The following is a 19,561-nucleotide window of genomic DNA, read 5'->3' as shown; positions in this document are numbered from 1 at the left end:
GTTATTACCGTATGTACTGTACATACCATACATTACTGTTAAATGAGGGGGCTTCTTTCTAACAAGTCTCTCCAGCTAAAGGGAGAGGTAATAAGGAGTGCTATTAAAATGAAAGCCTTAATACTTTACATTTCAAATGCTGTTTTTCTCTCTTTTCTGTATCTTTAATCTAAAGTTAAAAAGGAATTTTAAGGGTATTTGCCATGGTGCTAAACTGGCTGAGCTCTCTGTATACCAGACCCCGAACCTTATTTAAAACTGTTTAATATTGGGTAGTTTCAGGCCCATGTTAACACCTTTGACTCTTTGGACTATATATTCCATCCTAATTAATACAACATGTGGCAGCTGTCTTAGTTCCCTCTCTGGTTCACAGTCTCCCTCTGCCAATAGGCATTTTATGCCTCAGTTTCTCCTCTGGCTCGCTGGGTGATTTGCTATGGTTTAGCTTTCCAGCCAAACTATAAAGTTCTTTCTTTCTGGAGTAACAAAACAGAAAGAGTGGGTTTTCCCTCATGATACAAGGAAGGGAAGGGGCTTTTCGGAAGCTCCAGGCTGGGAGAGACCCTTAAGTGAGAGCAGTTGCATGCACCAAGCCCCAAGCCCACTCCACTTCTCTCATCCCAGGCCCTTTCCTTCTGCATTCCCCACAAGTCTGATTCTTTTCCCCTCAGTGCAGAGCTCACAAGCTGTTTTCTACTCCACCGAACAACCTCTCTGGAATTCCATCCCCCTCTTCTCTCCAGGTTTCCTTTGTCCCAGCCCTCACCAAGCACTTTCACAGGCTTCCTCCCAGACTTTCTAGCTCCTAAGCTGTCCCAGCCTGGCCCCTTCCAGGGACTTCAGCAAGAAGAACTATGCCCTGATAGCTCTAGACTGAGCATAAGAGTGCCTTACATAGTCCTGCTGGAGCAGGACTATGTCCATAGTGGCTGGAGCACCCACGGGGAAAAATTGGTGGGTACTTTGCACCCACCGTCAGCTCCCTGCCTCAGCTCATCTCCGCTCCACCTCCTCCCCGAGCGCACCACGTCCCTGCTTCTCCCCCTAGATCCTAGCACTTCCCACCGCAAAACAGCTGTTTTGTGGTGGCAAGCGCTGGGAGGGAGGCGGGAGGAAGGGAAACATAGCGTGCTCAGGGAAGAGGCGGGGCCGGGGCGGGGATTTGGGGAAGGAATGCAATAGGGGCAGGGAGGGGGCAGAGTTGGAGCAGGGACTTTGGGGAAGGGGTTGGAATCGGGGCAAGGCAGGGGCAGGAGGAGGTGGAGGCCGGGGGGGGGAGGTCGCGCACCCACCGGCGCCGAGAAAAGTTGGCCCCTGTGCCACTATGCCTTATTATCCTAGCCCCTGTTCTGAGCTGAAATCAGAAACAAGCTATGGTAGGCCTGTAGCTTAAAGGGACAGCACACCCTGTTACAAACCCCAAAATAATACACCTTGTTTACTTCAAAATTGTCATTCACTGGGTCTTCAAACTCACTATGCTACACTAATAAGCCTTACCAGGAGAATGAAACTCAGGGGAAATTTCCTAAATGTTCCCCTTCCTTAGTGTTTAGAATTGTTAATACATGTGAATGATAACACTGGTCTACAATTTTTGAGAAGTCATCTGCTTCAGAGATAAAATGTGCTATTTATTATGTATTTTGATGTGCTGAATTCAAATATGACAATTAAAACAACTGATTGGCTACTGTTTCTAAGATATTTAAGTTTTTACATTTTATGTCTATGTATATTGTGTAGATAGTAGAGTTTTAATCATAAATTGTAAACCTAGGTCTTTTCATGTGTTTATGGTTGCTTTACATGATAATATTTCACCTGTCTTGTTTATGTAACACTTTAAAAATCAGCAGAAGGGTTATATAAATAAAATTTATTATGAAACAAAAGGCAAAAAACTATTATGTACATAGTTTAGTCGTTTTCAGTGTCTACTCGGCGCTTCTTGGCTTGTCTCTTGTATTCATTAAATGGAGCATCTCTTGTCACTGTCCAGCAATAGTCTGCAAGCATCGATGGGCTCCATTTGCCCTGATAGCGTTTCTCCATTATTGCAATGTCCTGGTGAAATCGCTCGCCGTGCTCATCGCTCACTGCTCCGCAGTTTGGTGGAAAAAAATCTAGATGAGAGTGCAAAAAATGTATCTTTAGTGACATGTTGCAACCAAGGCTTTTGTATGCCTTGAGGAGGTTTTCCACCAACAACCTGTAGTTGTCTACCTTGTTGTTTCTGAGAACATTTATTGCCACTAACTGGAAGGCTTTCCATGCCGTCTTTTCCTTGCCATGCAATGCATGGTCAAATGCATCATCTCGAAGAAGTTCACGAATCTGAGGACCAACAAAGACACCTTCCTTTATCTTAGCTTCACTTAACCTTGGAAATTTTCCACGGAGGTACTTGAAAGCTGCTTGTGTTTTGTCAATGGCCTTGACAAAGTTCTTCATCAGACCCAGCTTGATGTGTAAGGGTGGTAACAAAATCTTCCGTGATTCAACAAGTGGTGGATGCTGAACACTTTTCCTCCCAGGCTCCAGTGACTGTCGGAGTGGCCAATCTTTCTTGATGTAGTGGGAATCTCTTGCACGACTATCCCATTCGCAGGGAAAACAGCAGTACTTTGTGTATCCAGTCTGCAGACCAAGCAAGAGAGCAACAATCTTCAAATTGCCACAAAGCTGCCACTGATGTTGGTCATAGTTTATGCACCTCAAAAGTTATTTCATGTTGTCATCGTTTCCTTCACATGGACTGCATGACCAACTGGAATTGATGGCAAAACATTGCCATTATGCAGTAAAACAGCTTTAAGACTCGTCTTCAATGAATCAATGAACAGTCTCCACTCATCTGGATCGTGAACAATGTTGAGGACTGCCATCACACCATCGATGTTGTTGCAGGCTACAAGATCTCCTTCCATGAAGAAGAATGGGACAAGATCCTTTTGACGGTCACGGAACATGGAAACCCTAACAGCACCTGCCAGGAGATTCCACTGCTGTAGTCTGGAGCCCAACAGCTCTGCCTTACTCTTGGGTAGTTCCAAATCCCTGACAAGGTCATTCAGTTCACCTTGTGTTATGAGGTGTGGTTCAGAGGAGGAGGATGGGAGAAAATGTGGGTCCTGTGACATTGATGGTTCAGGACCAGAAGTTTCATCCTCTTCCTCTTCTGACTCAAGTGAGAATGATTCTGGTCCATCAGGAACCGGCAGTTCTTCTCTGTGGGGTACTGTGCGTATAGCTGATGGAATGTTTGGATAATGCACAGTCCACTTTTTCTTCTTTGACACACCTTTCCCAACTGGAGGCACCATGCAGAAGTAACAATTGCTGGTATGATCTGTTGGCTCTCTCCAAATCATTGGCACTGCAAAAGGCATAGATTTCCTTATCCTGTTCAACCACTGGCGAAGATTTGTTGCACAAATGTTGCAGCATATGTGTGGGGCCCACCTCTTGTCCTGATCTCCAATTTTGCAGCCAAAATAAAGGTGATAGGCTTTCTTAACCATAGTGGTTATACTGCGCTTTTGTGATGCAAAAGTCACTTCACCACAAACACAGCAGAAGTTATCTGCACTGCTCACACAAGTACGAGGCATCTCTGCTCCCTTTGGCTAAAGAGAAATGTGTCCTTTTGCAAAATCAAACACTGACAAATAAGAGAATACGACACTGTATGATTTCTAGAACTGATATAGGGCAATTTGTTCAGCAGAGTGATGTAAGCTTCGTTATGATTGCATCATCCATGACTTCTAGGAATAACATGATGCAATTCATATCATGTATGACGCAATACCAGCTTCAGATTGCATCATTCATTGTTTTCCCTAAAAAGCAAGTACTGTCCAAACCCAGTCATAGATTAATTCATAGATCCAGTCAAAGATGTATTTTAGTCATTTCTGGTTTAAATTGAGATCCCTTCCCTTTATAGCTCACTTATCCTCCACCATTCCCAAGTCAAGGGTCATATATACTGACCCAATAGCATATCTTGAAAACTAGAGCCAATCAACAATTTTAAGCATCAGTTTCGTTCTCAGTGACCCAGAATTAGTAAAGTTTGACTACATTTATTTCAGAAGCATTTTGGCTGTAGAGCAGTGTAATTGTGTTCCCATTAGTCACCACTTAGTCAAGCTACATATATATATATATACACCGTATTTTCCGGCGTATAAGACGACCCCCAACTTTTCCAGTTAAAATATAGAGTTTGGGATATACTCGCCGTATAAGACTACCCCTCTTCCAACGCACACCAAAAAAAAATTAAAAAAACATCAGATTTGATTTCAATATGGTAATTTTAATTCAAATGCTTATGACATGCAGGTACTTAGCAGGAAAACTGTCACTTATAAACATAAGGCTGTTTGTCATCAAACATGTAAACATAAAACAGTGCAAGTGGATTAAACTTTTCCTAATTCACTCTAAAGCTGAAAGGAAGGATAAGACAATAAACCCATGGGAGCTGCCATGCTGTTTGTTTTCTAAGCTGTCAACCAAACTGGAACTGATGATGATAGGAGGAAGATAACAAACAAGAGAGAGAGAGCAAGTGCTGGGCAAGTCCCTGGCGAGTTAGCAACGCCCATCATAACTGCAAGCTACGGTATTTTTACAGGTTTTGCTGGCGTGACAGTTTCCCTTTAAAAGCCTTCAAAATCCTCCTGTTCGTCATCTGATATCATAAGTACATCAATGACATCTTGTGATACATTTGTAAGGCAGTCATCGTATGGATCGAATTCCGTATCAGATGGTGTGGTCTCAGCTTCGGCTTCCTCTTCATCTTGCCACAAGTAGTCGTCCTCCATACCATCTAATGAATTTGATATGCCACACTTCTTGAAAGACTTGATTACGGTTTCTGCATCAATATCATTCCAGGCTTTTATGACAAACTTGCACAAAACATCCAACTGTGGAGCACGCATGTTTCCTCCTTTTGTGAATGACTTTTCGCCGCTAACCATCCATTCATTCCACTGTTCTTGAATGCGATCTTTAAATGGCTTGTTTAGGCACACATCCAGTGGCTGTACCAACGATGTCAATCCTGCAGGAATAACTGCCGCATCTGTGTTTAGTCTTGCAAGCATTTGCTTGGTGCTGGGAGTTAAATGAGCCCTGAACATATCCCACACCAGTAGACTACATTTTTTAATAAGTCCACCTGGTCGCCTGCTCCATACATTATCAAGCCATAGCTTTACCCCTTCTTCATCCATCCAGCCTTTTTCATTCACATGTACAAAACAACCAACAGGGAACTTGAATTTCGGCATTGTTTTTCTTTTAAAAATAATCATTGGTCTCAGTTTGGCGCCATCAGCTGTGCATCCTAGTACCACTGTAAAACTGGACTTCTCATGTCCTGTTGTTTTAATTAAAATTGTTTTTTCACCTTTTTGATGGACAGTTTTATTTCCAACCATATCAAAATTCATTGGAGTTTCATCCATATTTCCAATACTACTTAACGCATAGCCATGTTTAGTGCGCTGTTGTATTACGTATCGATGGAAACTATTTACTTTGCTATCAAGATCTGCAGGTAATTTTGGGGCAATTTTCATCTTTTGCCTCACTACCATATTATGCCTTCCCATGAATCTAGTACACCAGGATACAGTGGCCTTAAATCTGTTCCTGTGATCTGGGTTAGATTTGGCCCACTGAAGTGCAAACAAACGTATTTTATTTCGTGTCACTACATAACCGTTTTGGCGATGCTCATTCACCATGTCTGCTACATGTTTTTCGAGATCTGGCCAATGTGGAGTGCCTCTTCTTAATGCACACTTACCCCTTGGCATACTCTTTAATGCTTTTTCATTTGCTTTCCAGTCCCGAACCATCTTTTCTGTTACTCCATATTGTCTTGCAGCAGCGCAGTTATTATGTTCCATGGCAAAGTTTACAACTTTAAGTTTGAAACTGGCTTCATATTTCTTTCTTCTTGCTGGTGGAGCCATGATGGGGTTTTGACTGTTGGACATTTGTATACTGTACTGTATGTACTGGTGCTATACTGTATGAACAGGTACAGATACTGGTGCTGTACTGTATGTGGTACCCAGTATACAACAACCAGCCAATCACGGCAAGCAATGTACCTTACCGGCGATTGGCTGGTTGTTGTATACAAAGCCTGCTTGGATTGCTCAGCTCTCCCTGCCTGCCCAGCCCTCCCTGTCTCCAAGACTATCAGAGCAGTAGCGCAAACACGCCTCTTTCACCCGTCTGGCCCGCCCTTATATCCTATTACCTCCTTCTCTGTCTCTCAGATCTCGCACATGCGCGCCTGCGCTGCTTCACTGCAGTCCTCAGGAGCGAGATCTGAGAGGCAGAGAAGGAGGTACGGTAATAGGATACAAGGGCGGGCCAGACGGGTGAAAGAGGCGTGTTTTTCTGGGCACAGCGCCGCTCTCTCTCTTTTTTCCATACCCCGGGCGTCCCAGACGCCTGCGGCTTGCTCCGCCCTTCACTTACACCTTCCCGGTGAGGCGCCCCCTCACCTCGTTATTGGGCGGGGATGCGGCCGCGGCCGTTTTTGAGCTCCCCCCACCATATGCAGCGACCGCAGATTCTCCAGTCCGGCTCGGAAGTTTCAGCACCCGCCCTATAAGACGACACCCGGTGTATAAGACGACCCCCGACTTTTGAGAAGATTTTCCTGGGTTAAAAAGTAGTCTTATACGCCAGAAAATACAGTATATATATATATATATATATGGGAGGATGGCAAGAATTACAATCTGGATTAAAAGAACTATATATATATAGTTCTTTTAATCCAGATTGTAATTCTTGCCATCCTCCCATATCATTTATGTTACTCTTCTCTGAACTCCCTTTCAGAATCCCCAGCGTAAATCTTTGTATAGTCTGTCCCATATTTTGTAAAATATAGACATATATATTTTTCTGACTCATCTTCTATTCTCTGGAAATCAGAAGAGTGATGATTAAAATCCATGAGAAACTAGGTATATCAATTGTATTCTGAGAAAGCTAGTTAGATGGATGGTTCATTCAGTTTTCCTTCTGCTTCCTCCCTAAAATAAATACATAATTGTAACTGGATTATTGTTGTGTGTTGGCAGAAAGAAGAGGAGCTAGAACTGGCAGTGATCTTTTTGCAGAAGTTAATCCGAGGCAGAGCTATTCAGAACATGGTATTCTGTGTCCCTTTGACTATTTCTGTCTTCAAAATACTGAAAGGGGTTATTGAGGGTATATTAAAAATCTGTTCCCAATAGCACTGAACTAATCCAGGCCTGAGGTGGTTGAGCAACAAGTCCTCCTATCCATACCCCATATCCTTCCAGGGCTGAAGTCTTTGCTTTCCATCCCAAATTTCTGACAGGAACTTCTAGGTTCCTATCTGTGGGACTCTCTCCCTGAGAATATCTGCTGATATCCTTTATGGCTGTATTCAGGACTTGGTGTTGGGCCTTTCTGTACAGGTCTGGTCACTTTTGATCATTTTGCCTATCTTGGGGGAGGGGGGTCTGTTTTATAGACCTGCTGCTTCTCTGTGTACCATTGGGATTAGCTCTGCTTTACTGATGATTGTTTTAATTTTTATACAGCGCACAGGTGAGAGATGATAGGCTCTGTGTCAATAAGTAATGCAGTTTTGAAAATGGTTTGATATGAAAATTGGGTTTCTTGAGTCTTTCCCTCATCCGGAGTGGCCTGATAGGAATGATGTCTTTGACTCCATTGTAGGGATGTTGACTCTCACAAAAATTTTGAGAGCCTCCCCGCCAAGGCTGCCCTTCTGTTGCTGGGCTTACGTATGAGGAAGGGCAGGGGGCAGTAGATACCGAAACAGGGGAGAAAAGAAAAGGACATGGCCCAGGGGAGGAGATAGGGGGCAGGGGGCATCATGGGGAGAGAGCTGAGGAGTGTCCAAGAGGATGCATGGTGGAGCTGGCAGAGGAGGGATCAGGGAGAGAGTCATTCCTATTAGTCAACGGGAAGAGAAGATTGGCTCGCCCCAGATTTCTTATGGTATTTAGTGCATACTTGAGGTTGAATTTTCTCCCTGAAACAAGACCCACCTTCTCCCCCTCCCCACAGGAGAGAGAAGAGTGTCTTTCTCAAAGCTCAAAAATCAGTAGACTGACTAATGATATTTGGCTTTTAAATATCATAAGAAATCTTTTTTGGGGGGTTGTGGGGGGGACACCTGATTTTTTTAATTGATGGGGTTGACAATTCTGCCAGCAATTTAAAGTCCAGTCCAGCATGTGTTTAACGCTAACCCCTTTTGGGTATACAAAGATCTGCTAAGTTTGTTTGTCATGCCCTCCAGTGGCTAGAAGACTGGGTAAGTCTTAATGCAACTGAAAGATAATGGAGGTTCTCCTTTGAATAGGTAATAGAGACCTGTCTGTTCTCTGGAGAAGAAGGGCCTGAGTTCTGCCCTTCATCCAGCACATGTGGGGTTTAGCTGACAGCTACAGTGTGAGTCTGGATATGGCCTTGGATTCATTACAGACGGTTTGGTTTCCTGTCAGTAGCACCAGGGATTTTCCTCAAAGGTTCACATGCTACTGACAGAGAATTTGGTATCGGAAACAGATGACTCCAACTTTGGAGGAAAAGGATATTTTCCGTTTGCAAAACTCTCAGATTTTATCTTCTGTTTAATTCCCATGGCTGTTAATTTTATTTGAAAGATGTTTGAAGGGAAGGAGAAGCGATTGGAACTGATCCGGGAACTGCGCACCACTCATGCACTTCAGGAGGATGGGAAGCTGCATAAGAAGGCAGAGAAGCAAGTAGCACTGGCCTTACAGCGACAACGCGACTTGCATGAGCACAAGGTTTGGCTATTAAGATAAAGAGGATAACACACACCCCATTCATCCATTCTTCCATCCCTTTTTAAATTTCTGTTCCTTTCTTGTAACAATACCAACATATTTATAGAAATTGAATGTGTTGACCACGTTGCAGAATCCATCACAGGTGACAAAAACTGGCTTCTTTGCTGAGGGCAAGGACTGAATGGACATGGGCACTGAAGTGTTCTGTCATTGCTATAATGGGTCCCATCCTGAGAAGCTTGCATACCTCCCCCCCCCATGCTGTACCTGCTTTGTGGCTAAACAGAGGACTTCAATTTCCAGGGCTCTCAATGCATGAAAAATGTGCCTCATCATGAAAGCCTCAGTCCATCCAGATTATGATCCACATGGTTGATGTCAGCTGACTCCTCTGCAGTTGATAATGGCCTTTCCTTCAGCTGGCATAGTGAGGCAGGCATGTCACCCCCTGAGTAAGCCATTTTGCTGAACAGATTTCGTGTCATTGTACTTAAGGTACATCTACATGTGGAGCTCAGGGTGTGATTCCCAGCTTGAGGAAGCACACTTGTGCTAGTTCTGATTGAGCTAGCATGCTAAAAGTAGGATGTAGCCACGGCAGCATGAGTGGCAGGAGGAGCTAGCTGCCCTGAGTGCTTGCCCATCAGAGAGGCTACCTATGTACTTGGGGAAGCTAGTCCCTCTTGCAGCTTGTGCTGCCATGGCCACATTCTATTTTTAGTATGTTAGATTGATCAGAGCTAGCGCAGATATGTCTCCTCAACTTGCAATTCACTTCCCCAGCTTCAAGTGTACACATACCCTTAGTTATAGGCATCCCATCCCCTTGCAACTTCACACCCTCTCAGCTGCCTCTGCTGTGCAGCAATAGCCATGCAAGAGTTTACCCACCAACTAATACTAGGTGAATGGCCTATGGTACCCGAGCAGTGGAGTCAATTTGCTAAAGCAGTCGCTGTCCCCCTTCCCCAGAGAGAAATAGTCCTGGATCTCTCCAGCTGGCCAGAATCTATTTGAAATTTGGCACATTCACTCTCTTTCTGTTCATAGATTCATAGATTCATAGATTCTAGGACTGGAAGGGACCTCAAGAGATCATCGAGTCCAGTCCCCTGCCCGCATGGCAGGACCAAATACTGTCTAGACCATCCCTGATAGACATTTATCTAACCTACTCTTAAATATCTCCAGAGATGGAGATTCCACAACCTCCCTAAGCAATTTATTCCAGTGTTTAACCACTCTGACAGTTAGGAACATTTTCCTAATGTCCAACCTAGACCTCCCTTGCTGCAGTTTAAGCCCAATACTCCAGCTGAGGCCTAACCAGAGCAGAGAAGAGTGGAAGAATGACTTCTCATGTCTTGCTCACAACACACCTGTTAATACATCCCAGAATCATGTTTGCTTTTTTTGCAACAGCATCACACTGTTGACTCATATTTAGCTTGTGGTCCACTATAACCCATAGATCCCTTTCTGCTGTACTCCTTCCTAGACAGTCTCTTCCCATTCTGTATGTGTGAAAGTGATTTTTTCTTCCTAAGTGGAGCACTTTGCATTTGTCTTTGTTAAACTTCATCCTGTTCACTTCCAACCTCTTAGCAGAGCAGTGACATTCTAGGGTTTCAGTATTTCTAGATGCTGCTTCATGCATAGAGGGCAGAAGTATAAGACTCTAGGCATAACACACACACAATACCACGGGGGTGGGGTGTGTGTGTGTGAACAATCCCTTTTGTTGAACTAAGGAAAAATGAAATTTAAAGGCCCTGAGATTTGGAGACTTGAAGTGTCTCTTCATCAAGCCCTGGGAAAGCAGAGTCAAGGCGGAGAGGAGATACCAGCAGTGGGTCAGTTCAATCTCCATAATGACATTCGGACAGAAAGAGATCAAAGGGTGAAGATAGTGATCTGTTTGATCTCAGAATCTCATTGTGGAATTTGAACTAACCCTGCTGGCATGTCCTCCACCCCTTGCTTTGCTTTCCCAGGGCTGGAGGAAGAGAGACTACAATTTTCCCAATCTCAGGGCTTTTAACTTTAATTAACACATGCAAAGGGTTCACCTACAACTTTGTAGTAAGTTTCATGTACTTTTCTTTATGGGAAAATAGAACAAATGTACATGGGTAAAAATTCTCTCTAAGATGTGCATTATGCAGTACAGTTAATGACAGCAGTACTGTTTTGTGAATGTCCTTCTTACTAAATTATACCTTCTTAAAAGGAAAACTCCCAACTGACCTAAAAGCCTATTAAATATTTTTATATTTGTGTGCATATTTCAGAAACCTATTAGCAACTCTTATTTTTAGGAGGCTGTTGTGGCCATTTTATATGTCAGCAGATCGTAGTTTAAAACTGATTTTGTCAGGTAGTACTTCCCAAAGCATTCTACATAGGGAGAATAAAACTACTTATGATTCTGCAGCTAGAAGGACTGTAATCAGTTTGGACAGAGGGGTATGATCAGAAATCACATACGTTTTGGGGGAATGTTGACTTAAGGCAAAATTCTGATAGAACAGTGATCTTGGAATGTCTTCAGCAGTATCTCTGTCCTGCCCAGGAAATCATTACACACAGCAAAAACCAAGCATTAAGGAGAAGTGGCTCATGATTGTCCCATATCTAGGGTGACCAGACGTCCTGATTTTATAGGGACTGTCCCAATATTTGCTTGTTTGTCCCACGTCCCGACCAATGTTAGGTCGGGACACTGGACAAACAATCAAAGGCTCCGGAGCCCAGAAGGGCTCGCGCAACCCCCGCCCCGACTCCGCCCCCTCCTTCCCCCATTGGATCCCTCCCCAAATCCCCGCCCCCATGGCCGGAGGAAGCGGCCATAGCACTTAGCGACTGCGGCTCTGGCGCCCAGGCCCGAACCCCCCGAGCCCGGGCCTGTTGTGGGGACCTAGCAGCGCGCACGCTGCGCCCACCCCCTGGCCAATCGCGTCTGGGCTGGCTGCCCAGCTGGTGCAATCCCGCGGTGGTCCCGGGGCGGAGGCATCGGCAGCCCAGCCCTGTTCGTTCCCCTGCGGGGCCCAAGCGGGACGGGGGGGGCTGGGGCCTGCTGCCCCCACTCCGGGGCCGCCCGCGGGATTGCACCAGCTGGGCACCCAGCCCAGACGCGACTGGCCAGGGGCTGGGCCCAGCGTGCGTGCTGCTGGGTCCCCGCAACAGGCCCGGGCTCAGAGGGTTTGGGCCCAGGCGCCAGAGCCGCAGCCGCCGAGCACCGCGTGCTTGGCCGCTTCCTCCCCCCGCGGCAGTGGGAGCTGCAGCAGCGGCTGCTCCCGAGTCACACTGCCCAGGTGGGGAGAACAGCTGCCGCCTGGCCCCGCAGGCCACCCCCCTACTCTCCCTCCAGGTACCATGCCCGAGTCCTGCCTGCTCGGGGCCAGGCCGGACTCACACTCACCCCGGCCCTGCGCTCCCCTGTGCCGCCCTCCAGTGCTTGCGGAGGGAGAGGAATGGGGGGGGGTTGCTCTGCCACCATTTTTTCCCTCTGCCCCCGCCCCACCCCACCCTCCGCGTCCAGTTGACCTGGGTGATCTGGTCACCCTACCCATATCATCTGCTGGTATAGTGAGAAGATTAAACCCTCTTCCCTCCATCATCCTCACAGCCTCTGGGTCATGAGAGGAACACTTTCAGTTCCAGCTCTGTGTTACAGTGACATTTTCACATTCTGTTGGATGCTGGTCTGGAAATGTGTAATGTCGTGGAAGCTGGTACAAAACACAGGAAAACCTGTTTATTACTGGCTGCTAGTCAGGGTTGTTTTGTTTACCTGAGTTTATAACAGGCACATTCCACTGCCTGCTGAGCCATTGCAACAATGGCACAACATCTGAACCAGCTTCAGAAAATACTCTTTGCTTAGGCTTATTGCCGTGTAGTCCATACTAGAGTTAATGAACTTACATAATATCATTACATTTCCAGAGCACAGGCATCCTCACAAATGCCATAAAACAATGTGATTAGGGTTAGGGGGGGTGGAAGGTGGTTAAGGAGACTTGGGCTCTATCAGATTCCCTGGATCTGGTTTCCACTACCATGAATCTTGTGTTGTTTGCTTCGGAGGTGAAACGAGTGTAAATCGCCACCATTTGGATCTGCAAGCATGTTACACTTTTAGGGTGACCAGACAGCAAATGTGAAAAATCAGGACAGAGGGTGGGGGGTAATAGGAGCCTATATAAGAAAAAGACCCAAAAATCAGGACTGTCCCTATAAAATTGGGACATCTGGTCACCCTACACTTATCTTGCACAGGTATAAATGACAACACAACATATAAAACAGTAGAGAATCAGGCTCCCTGTATGACCTCAGCAAGTCACTGCACCTTTGTGCCTCATTTTCCTTATTTGTAAAATGGGGATAAGACATACCTCGCTTCAAGGGGCATTGTGTGGTTTTATTAATTAATGTTTATAAAGTGCTGTGAGCTCCTTGGATGGAAGTTGCCAGTGAGGCAAAGTATAGTAGTTATATCTTGCTACACTTCAGTGTTCAGAGGAGGGGTCTTTGTCTGGCCCCACAGATGGTCCCAGCAAGAGAAGAGTGTGATGGGTTCCCCATGAGGTGCCACTGAGCCCGCTTGGGCTCTCTTTCACACTGTGGGGCTGTGATAAGTTGCCAAGCTCTCCAAGCTTGCTCTGTCACCAGCATACAAACAGATAGGGGCACACCCTGCTGCAGCTTCACACACATGTGCTGAGATCAGCTCTGCATAGGAAGGCTCAGCTAAGGCACCTCCCAGTTGCTAAGGCACGCACCCCCCTCTGGAGTGCAAACCCAAAATTATATCGTCTTGTGCTGCATAGGGAACTGTACAGCGTAAGCCCATAAAATTCACCCCCTCCCTCAATGTGGAGAGATATGCAACAGATTTCTGCCCCAAGATATAATTTCCATACACACTGGTTGTAGACAAAACAAAACAACAAGTATAAAGTATAAAACAACAAAACAAAAGATAGATTTTAAGTGATTATAAGATATAGCAAACATATCAAAGCAGGTTTCAGAGTGGTAGCCGTGTTAGTCTGTATCAGCAAAAACAACGAGGAGTGGATTACCTTAGTATATAAACAAAACTGCAAACTGAGCTTAACACGCTAGATAGGTAGGATATAAATTAGCAAATTCTCACCCTTAGTGATAAACAGGCTGGCAGATTCTTAAGGCACAAGTTGCCTTGGCTTTCCCAGTTTTTCATATACAGGCTAAAAATCCCTCTAGCCTGGGACCATCACTTCCCACAGTTCAGTCCTTGCCCCTCAAGTGTTTTCAGGTGTGTTGTTGTAGCAAAAGTGACGTACCATCATGATGCTATTGTCCCCCTTTTATATCTTCTTCCCACTTGCTAGAAAGCTCTTTGCTATGACCTGGGTCAAACAGTTCCCATTGTGTAGTGCTATCTTTTGAGATGTTTCTGTTGTTCACAGTTCCTGGGGTAATCCTTGTGCTTGTGTGCATTTTCTCAATGAGCCATTAACATTGTTTGGCCTTTTTACTGTTGTACCTGAAAGGCTGCTTGTGAGTGTTTTCAACCTCACAACATGTTTCAGTAACACATACATAGCCAAACTCCATAACTTCACGTTCGATGATGGCACATACAATCCAATGAAATATTGTCTAGCAGATCACGACTTTTAGAATGATACCTCACAAGGCATAGTTTGTACAAAACGTATCCTAATTACATGACTGTGGTGAATATTGGGGTGCCAGGGTGTCACAAATAGTACAAAACAATAAACATTTTGTATCCTCTGAAGTGTTAGAAATTTATTTGCGCTTGTGATTATGCAGCCCTCTAAACAATTTATTCTAGCACACATCTGACCTATAAAGACATAGATTTGACTTTTTGAATCCCAGGTAGAAGCTGTATTTGCAACTACTGACCCTGATTCTTCATTTTGGCTCAGCTAAACTCAGCACAGAAATGAGGGGGAAACACTGCTGAAGGTGGTTTTATGTCACTTTTGTGTCTCCCACATTCTGGGTCTGAGAACTGGAGCAATCCCCAGTCTAAGTGAAAGTAGCCTGAAAAGCTGCTGTGATTTACTCTCTGCTGCAATGGCAATCTATGCATTGTCTCAGCAGCCCAGAATAGCTGGCGTATAGTGCACTCTGGCCACCCTTCTAGGCCAAGGGCTGCAAAGGAGCAGCATAGGACCGTTCCTGTGGTCCTTCAGCAACAGGGAATTCCCCGGAAGTATTCCCAACTGATTATTTCTGCAGAGCTTGCATACAGAGGCCGTGGCAGAGCTCAGAATCAAGTCCACTGTTTTTAAAAGAAAAATGCAGAACACATAAATTAGCCTTATGCCTTGTGAGAGAGTGGGGTTTTGTGCTCGTTCATGTGCCTGTGGTGGTTCTATGAGAAAGGGACTTGCATTCTTCACGGTATTTAATACAATTCTTGTTTGTTTTTGTTTTAAGCTGTCACTGGTTGAGAACCACTTGGCTCGGATAGAAGGGAGGGCATTAGTGAACATGTTCGATTTCCTGTCCAAAGAGCTGGTGAGGCTTCAGGAAGAAAGGAGGATCCATGCTTTTGCCATGCTGGCTGAGAGGCAACGGCGCATCCGGGAAGCAGAGGAGAGTGGACGCCGCCAGGTAGAAGAGAGGCGCCGGCGGGAAGAGGATGAGATCTTCAAACAGGCAAGTGGAGGAGACAGAATTCTTCTATTGACCTAGTTACTGCCTCTTGGGGAGCTGGATTACTAATGCCAATGGGAGAAGGCCTCCCGTCATCATAGGTAGTGTCTACACTGTAACATTTTACATGTAGACAAACCCTCAGTCTTCTGACTTTGTCATGAATGAATCTAGATCTCTAGATCCCTGCAACACATAGCTCCTCTGTCCTCCTCCCAGCTGTGGCTCTGCCTGGATCATCTCCAAGGCTAATGCTCTGTCATAAGTCATCCTGCAGGGTCAAAGCATTGGGTCTGCTTCTTGTCAGGATGTTTTCAACCAGAGGTTCTCCTTTGAGTGCTCATGTCCATTCCACTGTACGTGTGTGTGCCTTCAGTATACTCAGGTCAGAGACTTTCGGTTGCAGTACTGGTAGGGTGGAGGGTGCCCTGCATATCCTCATGCTGAGACCCCAGGGTGTAAAGAGCAGAGCTGCTCCACCTCCCTCTCAGATCCTTCTTATCCATGGCAAAAGTTGGGGCTCCCTGTTTCTCCTTAGAAACTTATTTCATCTTCACAGTGTTTTTCACTAGCTTTCTGTAAATAGTCATAGTTGTTAGTAGTAGTACTATCCCCTTAAGGGAATTTTTTTCTTTTATTGTTCTTTTTGTCTGTATTAATTATGCAGAAATGTCCTGGATTCCGTGTAGCACTTGTAAAGTGACTGTGCCTGCTAAGGACAGACATTCTAGCTGCTTGTTTTGTTTAGGAGAGGGGCATTCCAATACAAGGGCTCTATCTGCTTATCCTTCCCCTCCCAAACAAAGAAACAGAGTGTGTTGCCTGAGGGAGCACCATCTTAAGTAGGTGATGAGACCTTCCTCAGCATCTGAGGACTCAGCTGCTTAGCAATCTGAGATATCTTCAACCACAACTGCTCTTCCTCTTCAGCCTAAAACGACTCACAAAAGCTTTGGTGAGAAGAAATGTTTATCTCCTTCCCCAGATCGGTTGGGTTCGAGGGGTTTTTCAGAAGACAAGAAATCCTCCCTTCATCACCTGAAAAAGATTTGGGAATCATGGTGAATAATTAGCTGAACATGAGCTCCCAGTGCAAAGTTGAGGCCAAAAAAGCTAATGCAATCCTTGTATGGATAAACAGGGGAATCTTGAGTAGAAGTAGAGAGGTTATTTTACCTCTGTGTTTGGCAGTGCTGCAACTGTTGCTGGAATACTGTGTCAAATTCAGGAACGATGTTGATAAATTGGAGAGAGTTCAGAGAAGAGCCACAAGAATGACTAAAGGATTAGAGAACATGCCTTATAGTTATAGACTATTTAGCTTAACAAAGACAGTCTGTAATACCTACCTGGGGAACAAATATTTAATAATGGGCTCTTCAGTCTAACTGAGAAAGGTATAACAATCCAAAGACTAGAAGATGAAGCTAGACAAATTCAGACTGAAAGTAATGTGTAATTTTTAAACTGTGAGTGTAATTAACCATTGGAACAATTTACCAAGGGTCGTGGTGGATCCTCAATCACTGGGAACTTAAATCAAGACTGAATGTTTTTTTCTAAAAGATCTGCTCTAGCAGTTATTTTCGGGAAGTTCTATGTCCTGTATTATACAGGAAGTCAGACTAGATGATCTCAGTGGTCCCTTCTGGCCTGGGAATCTCTGAATCTTCCAGCCGGAAGCACAAGCATAAGTCCTCCAGTACCAAGTCAACAAGCTGCAAGGGGCAATCCCCAGTACCATATGAGACAGTGCTGTTGATTCTGGTACTGATAGTCTCAGTACCATTGAGATTGCACCTTCTGCATTGTCTCCTGAGGCATCAGATGAAATGTTGCCGCCACTCTCGGTGCCTGACATGTCACAGGCCTTTATGACTACAAAGGACCTATTATGCCTCCCGGTACTGGACTCATCACTTTTGGAGCAACTGGGACCATCTGTTCAGTCCCAGCCTATACATTCAGTACCACTTTCAAAGAAGCTACCGGTACTGCCATCTTCATTGACTCCTACCTCAGTACCGAGAGTGCCATATGAATCTACAGCTATTCATCATCAGCTGCTTTGGTACCATCTGTGGTATTGACTTCCGCACAGGACATAAGTAAGCTGTCTATGACCTGAGTACCATCATCACTATAGCTGTTTTCTTCAACTTCAGTACTACCTACCCTCTACGATTTCATTATTACCACTGGTACTGATACCAACAATGGTGTCTCCTTCAATGTTGACTGGATTTCATTGTCCATGTTTGTACCATAGTACCCTTTCCTTAAGAAGATCTCTAATTTGTACTGGACTGGCTTCAGGTTTCCCAAAAGAGGATTCTTATATCTTTTCTTTGGATTTAGATGATGGATACCAAATTTGAAGGCATTCCAAGTAACAATGTGAATTTTAGAGCACTTAGAGTCAAGCAGTAAATAGAGAGTTGGTGTAGACCTTAACTATAGTAGACTTGGTGGTCCATTACAATGCTGAAAGGGGGACTTTTTAGTAAGGATAGGGGGAGAATGGAGGAAAGGGACTCTACATGTCCATCTGCAGCACAGGGGAATCCAAGGAGTGTGAAGTGGCCCATTCATCTCAATGAGGTGTTCTCAGCTGAATGTGAACAGCCCATGCAAATGAATAGAACCTGAAGCAATAGCTCTGATATGAATGACCTGCTCCATTCATGTCTGAGAACCCTTGCTATGCATTATACATGCCCATGCTCAACTCTTCTCCTCTGTGGCATCAGTGTATTCTTGGTGCATGCCACCAGTATGTCTGTTCCAGCTTCATACTCAGGGGGCAGGGATTCCACATATCCTTGTTAATATGGTGGGGGTCAGGGAGAGGGCCTCAGACTGGATAAGTCCACCAGAATTCAGCTCACATGAGGGGAGCGTGAATGGGCATGGATGTCAGACTCCCCTAGAGGAGTTGGGTCCCCTAGATGCTGGCACACACACAGAGATAGGCGTAAACTCACTCCTCTAAGAGAGGCATCCCCCCCAGATCATGGCACACACACTGGAGGAGAACATGGGGTTCAGAGGTGCCCCTGCTCCTGTTCTCACCTAGTCTCCCTGTCACTTGCCTCATGTCACCCTTCCCAGTGAGCTCGAAATGATGAAAGCCAACACAGTATGATAAACCATCTCTCTGCAGACCACTACCAAGTGCTGGGCAGATCATGGTCCGGAAACATCTAAACTAAATGCATTATAAGAAATCCAATGTGTTCATCCTGCTTCTGTTCCACGTTGCTTTGATAAAGTATTTTGCTTCAGAATTCAAGTGACTACAAGAAGATTAATTTATTGAAGCTGTGGTAGTTCTAATCACATCTAAACTGCCCTGATGCTGTAAGATGTTATTTGCCAGCTGTTCAGAGGACTATGAGAAATGAGTTGGTGTTTGGCATTCAGTTAATGGAGCTAGCACATTGTACAGGAGATAGGAGAGTGTGTCCATAAACATGAAAGATCAGAGTTTTGCCTTGGGCACAGGTCATTTTCTGTTCTTGTTTCTGTACAACTAGTTCCCCAGGAAAAGGCCATTAGAGAAGGAATCCTCATGTGACGGGATCCCCAGGGTGCAGCCTGGGACTGTGGGACTGCTGTGCCCCCTTAACTCTCCAGCCTGGGCTGTGTCTCTCAATGCTTTGCCAGTGACAAGCAGCAAACTCCTCCAGGTGCTGTTATCACTCAGCACAACCGCATTGTGGAGCCCCACACCCAGCTAGATTGAATGAATGCTCCCAGGGCCACTCATGGATCACAGAGAGAAAGGCACCAGCCAGACCCCCCAGCTCCCAGCCTTGTACCTCAGGAATATACCATCTTGCACTGCTCAAGATCATTTCTTGAGCAATACAAGTTTATTAATTGGTTCACCACTTCATCAATGGAAAGTGGATATACACCAGCCTTTGTAAACCTGAGCCAATTTACCAAGCACTTCAAACAAACTCACTGGTAAAGATAAACAGTAAAACAAGTTTATTGATTAC

The 19,561-nt window shown here is 45.1% G+C and overlaps 1 protein-coding gene across 3 annotated transcripts in view; it reads left to right on the top strand.

Annotated features, from left to right (window-relative positions):
• CFAP91 (cilia and flagella associated protein 91) overlaps positions 1–19,561 on the top strand; it is a 69,825-nt gene that overhangs the window by 27,858 nt on the left and 22,406 nt on the right. For all 3 annotated transcript variants that reach the window (XM_024111129.3, XM_008173175.4, XM_065572744.1), the window contains exons 12-14: positions 7,137–7,208; positions 8,721–8,867; positions 15,336–15,557. In XM_024111129.3, the coding sequence (XP_023966897.2) occupies positions 7,137–7,208; positions 8,721–8,867; positions 15,336–15,557 (441 nt within the window). The remainder of the gene's footprint in view (positions 1–7,136; positions 7,209–8,720; positions 8,868–15,335; positions 15,558–19,561) is intronic.

Source organism: Chrysemys picta, chromosome 1 (genome assembly GCF_011386835.1).
Source record: "Chrysemys picta bellii isolate R12L10 chromosome 1, ASM1138683v2, whole genome shotgun sequence".
In the NCBI taxonomy this organism is placed as follows: Eukaryota; Metazoa; Chordata; order Testudines; family Emydidae; genus Chrysemys; species Chrysemys picta.
This window is presented reverse-complemented; position numbering and strand designations above follow the sequence as displayed.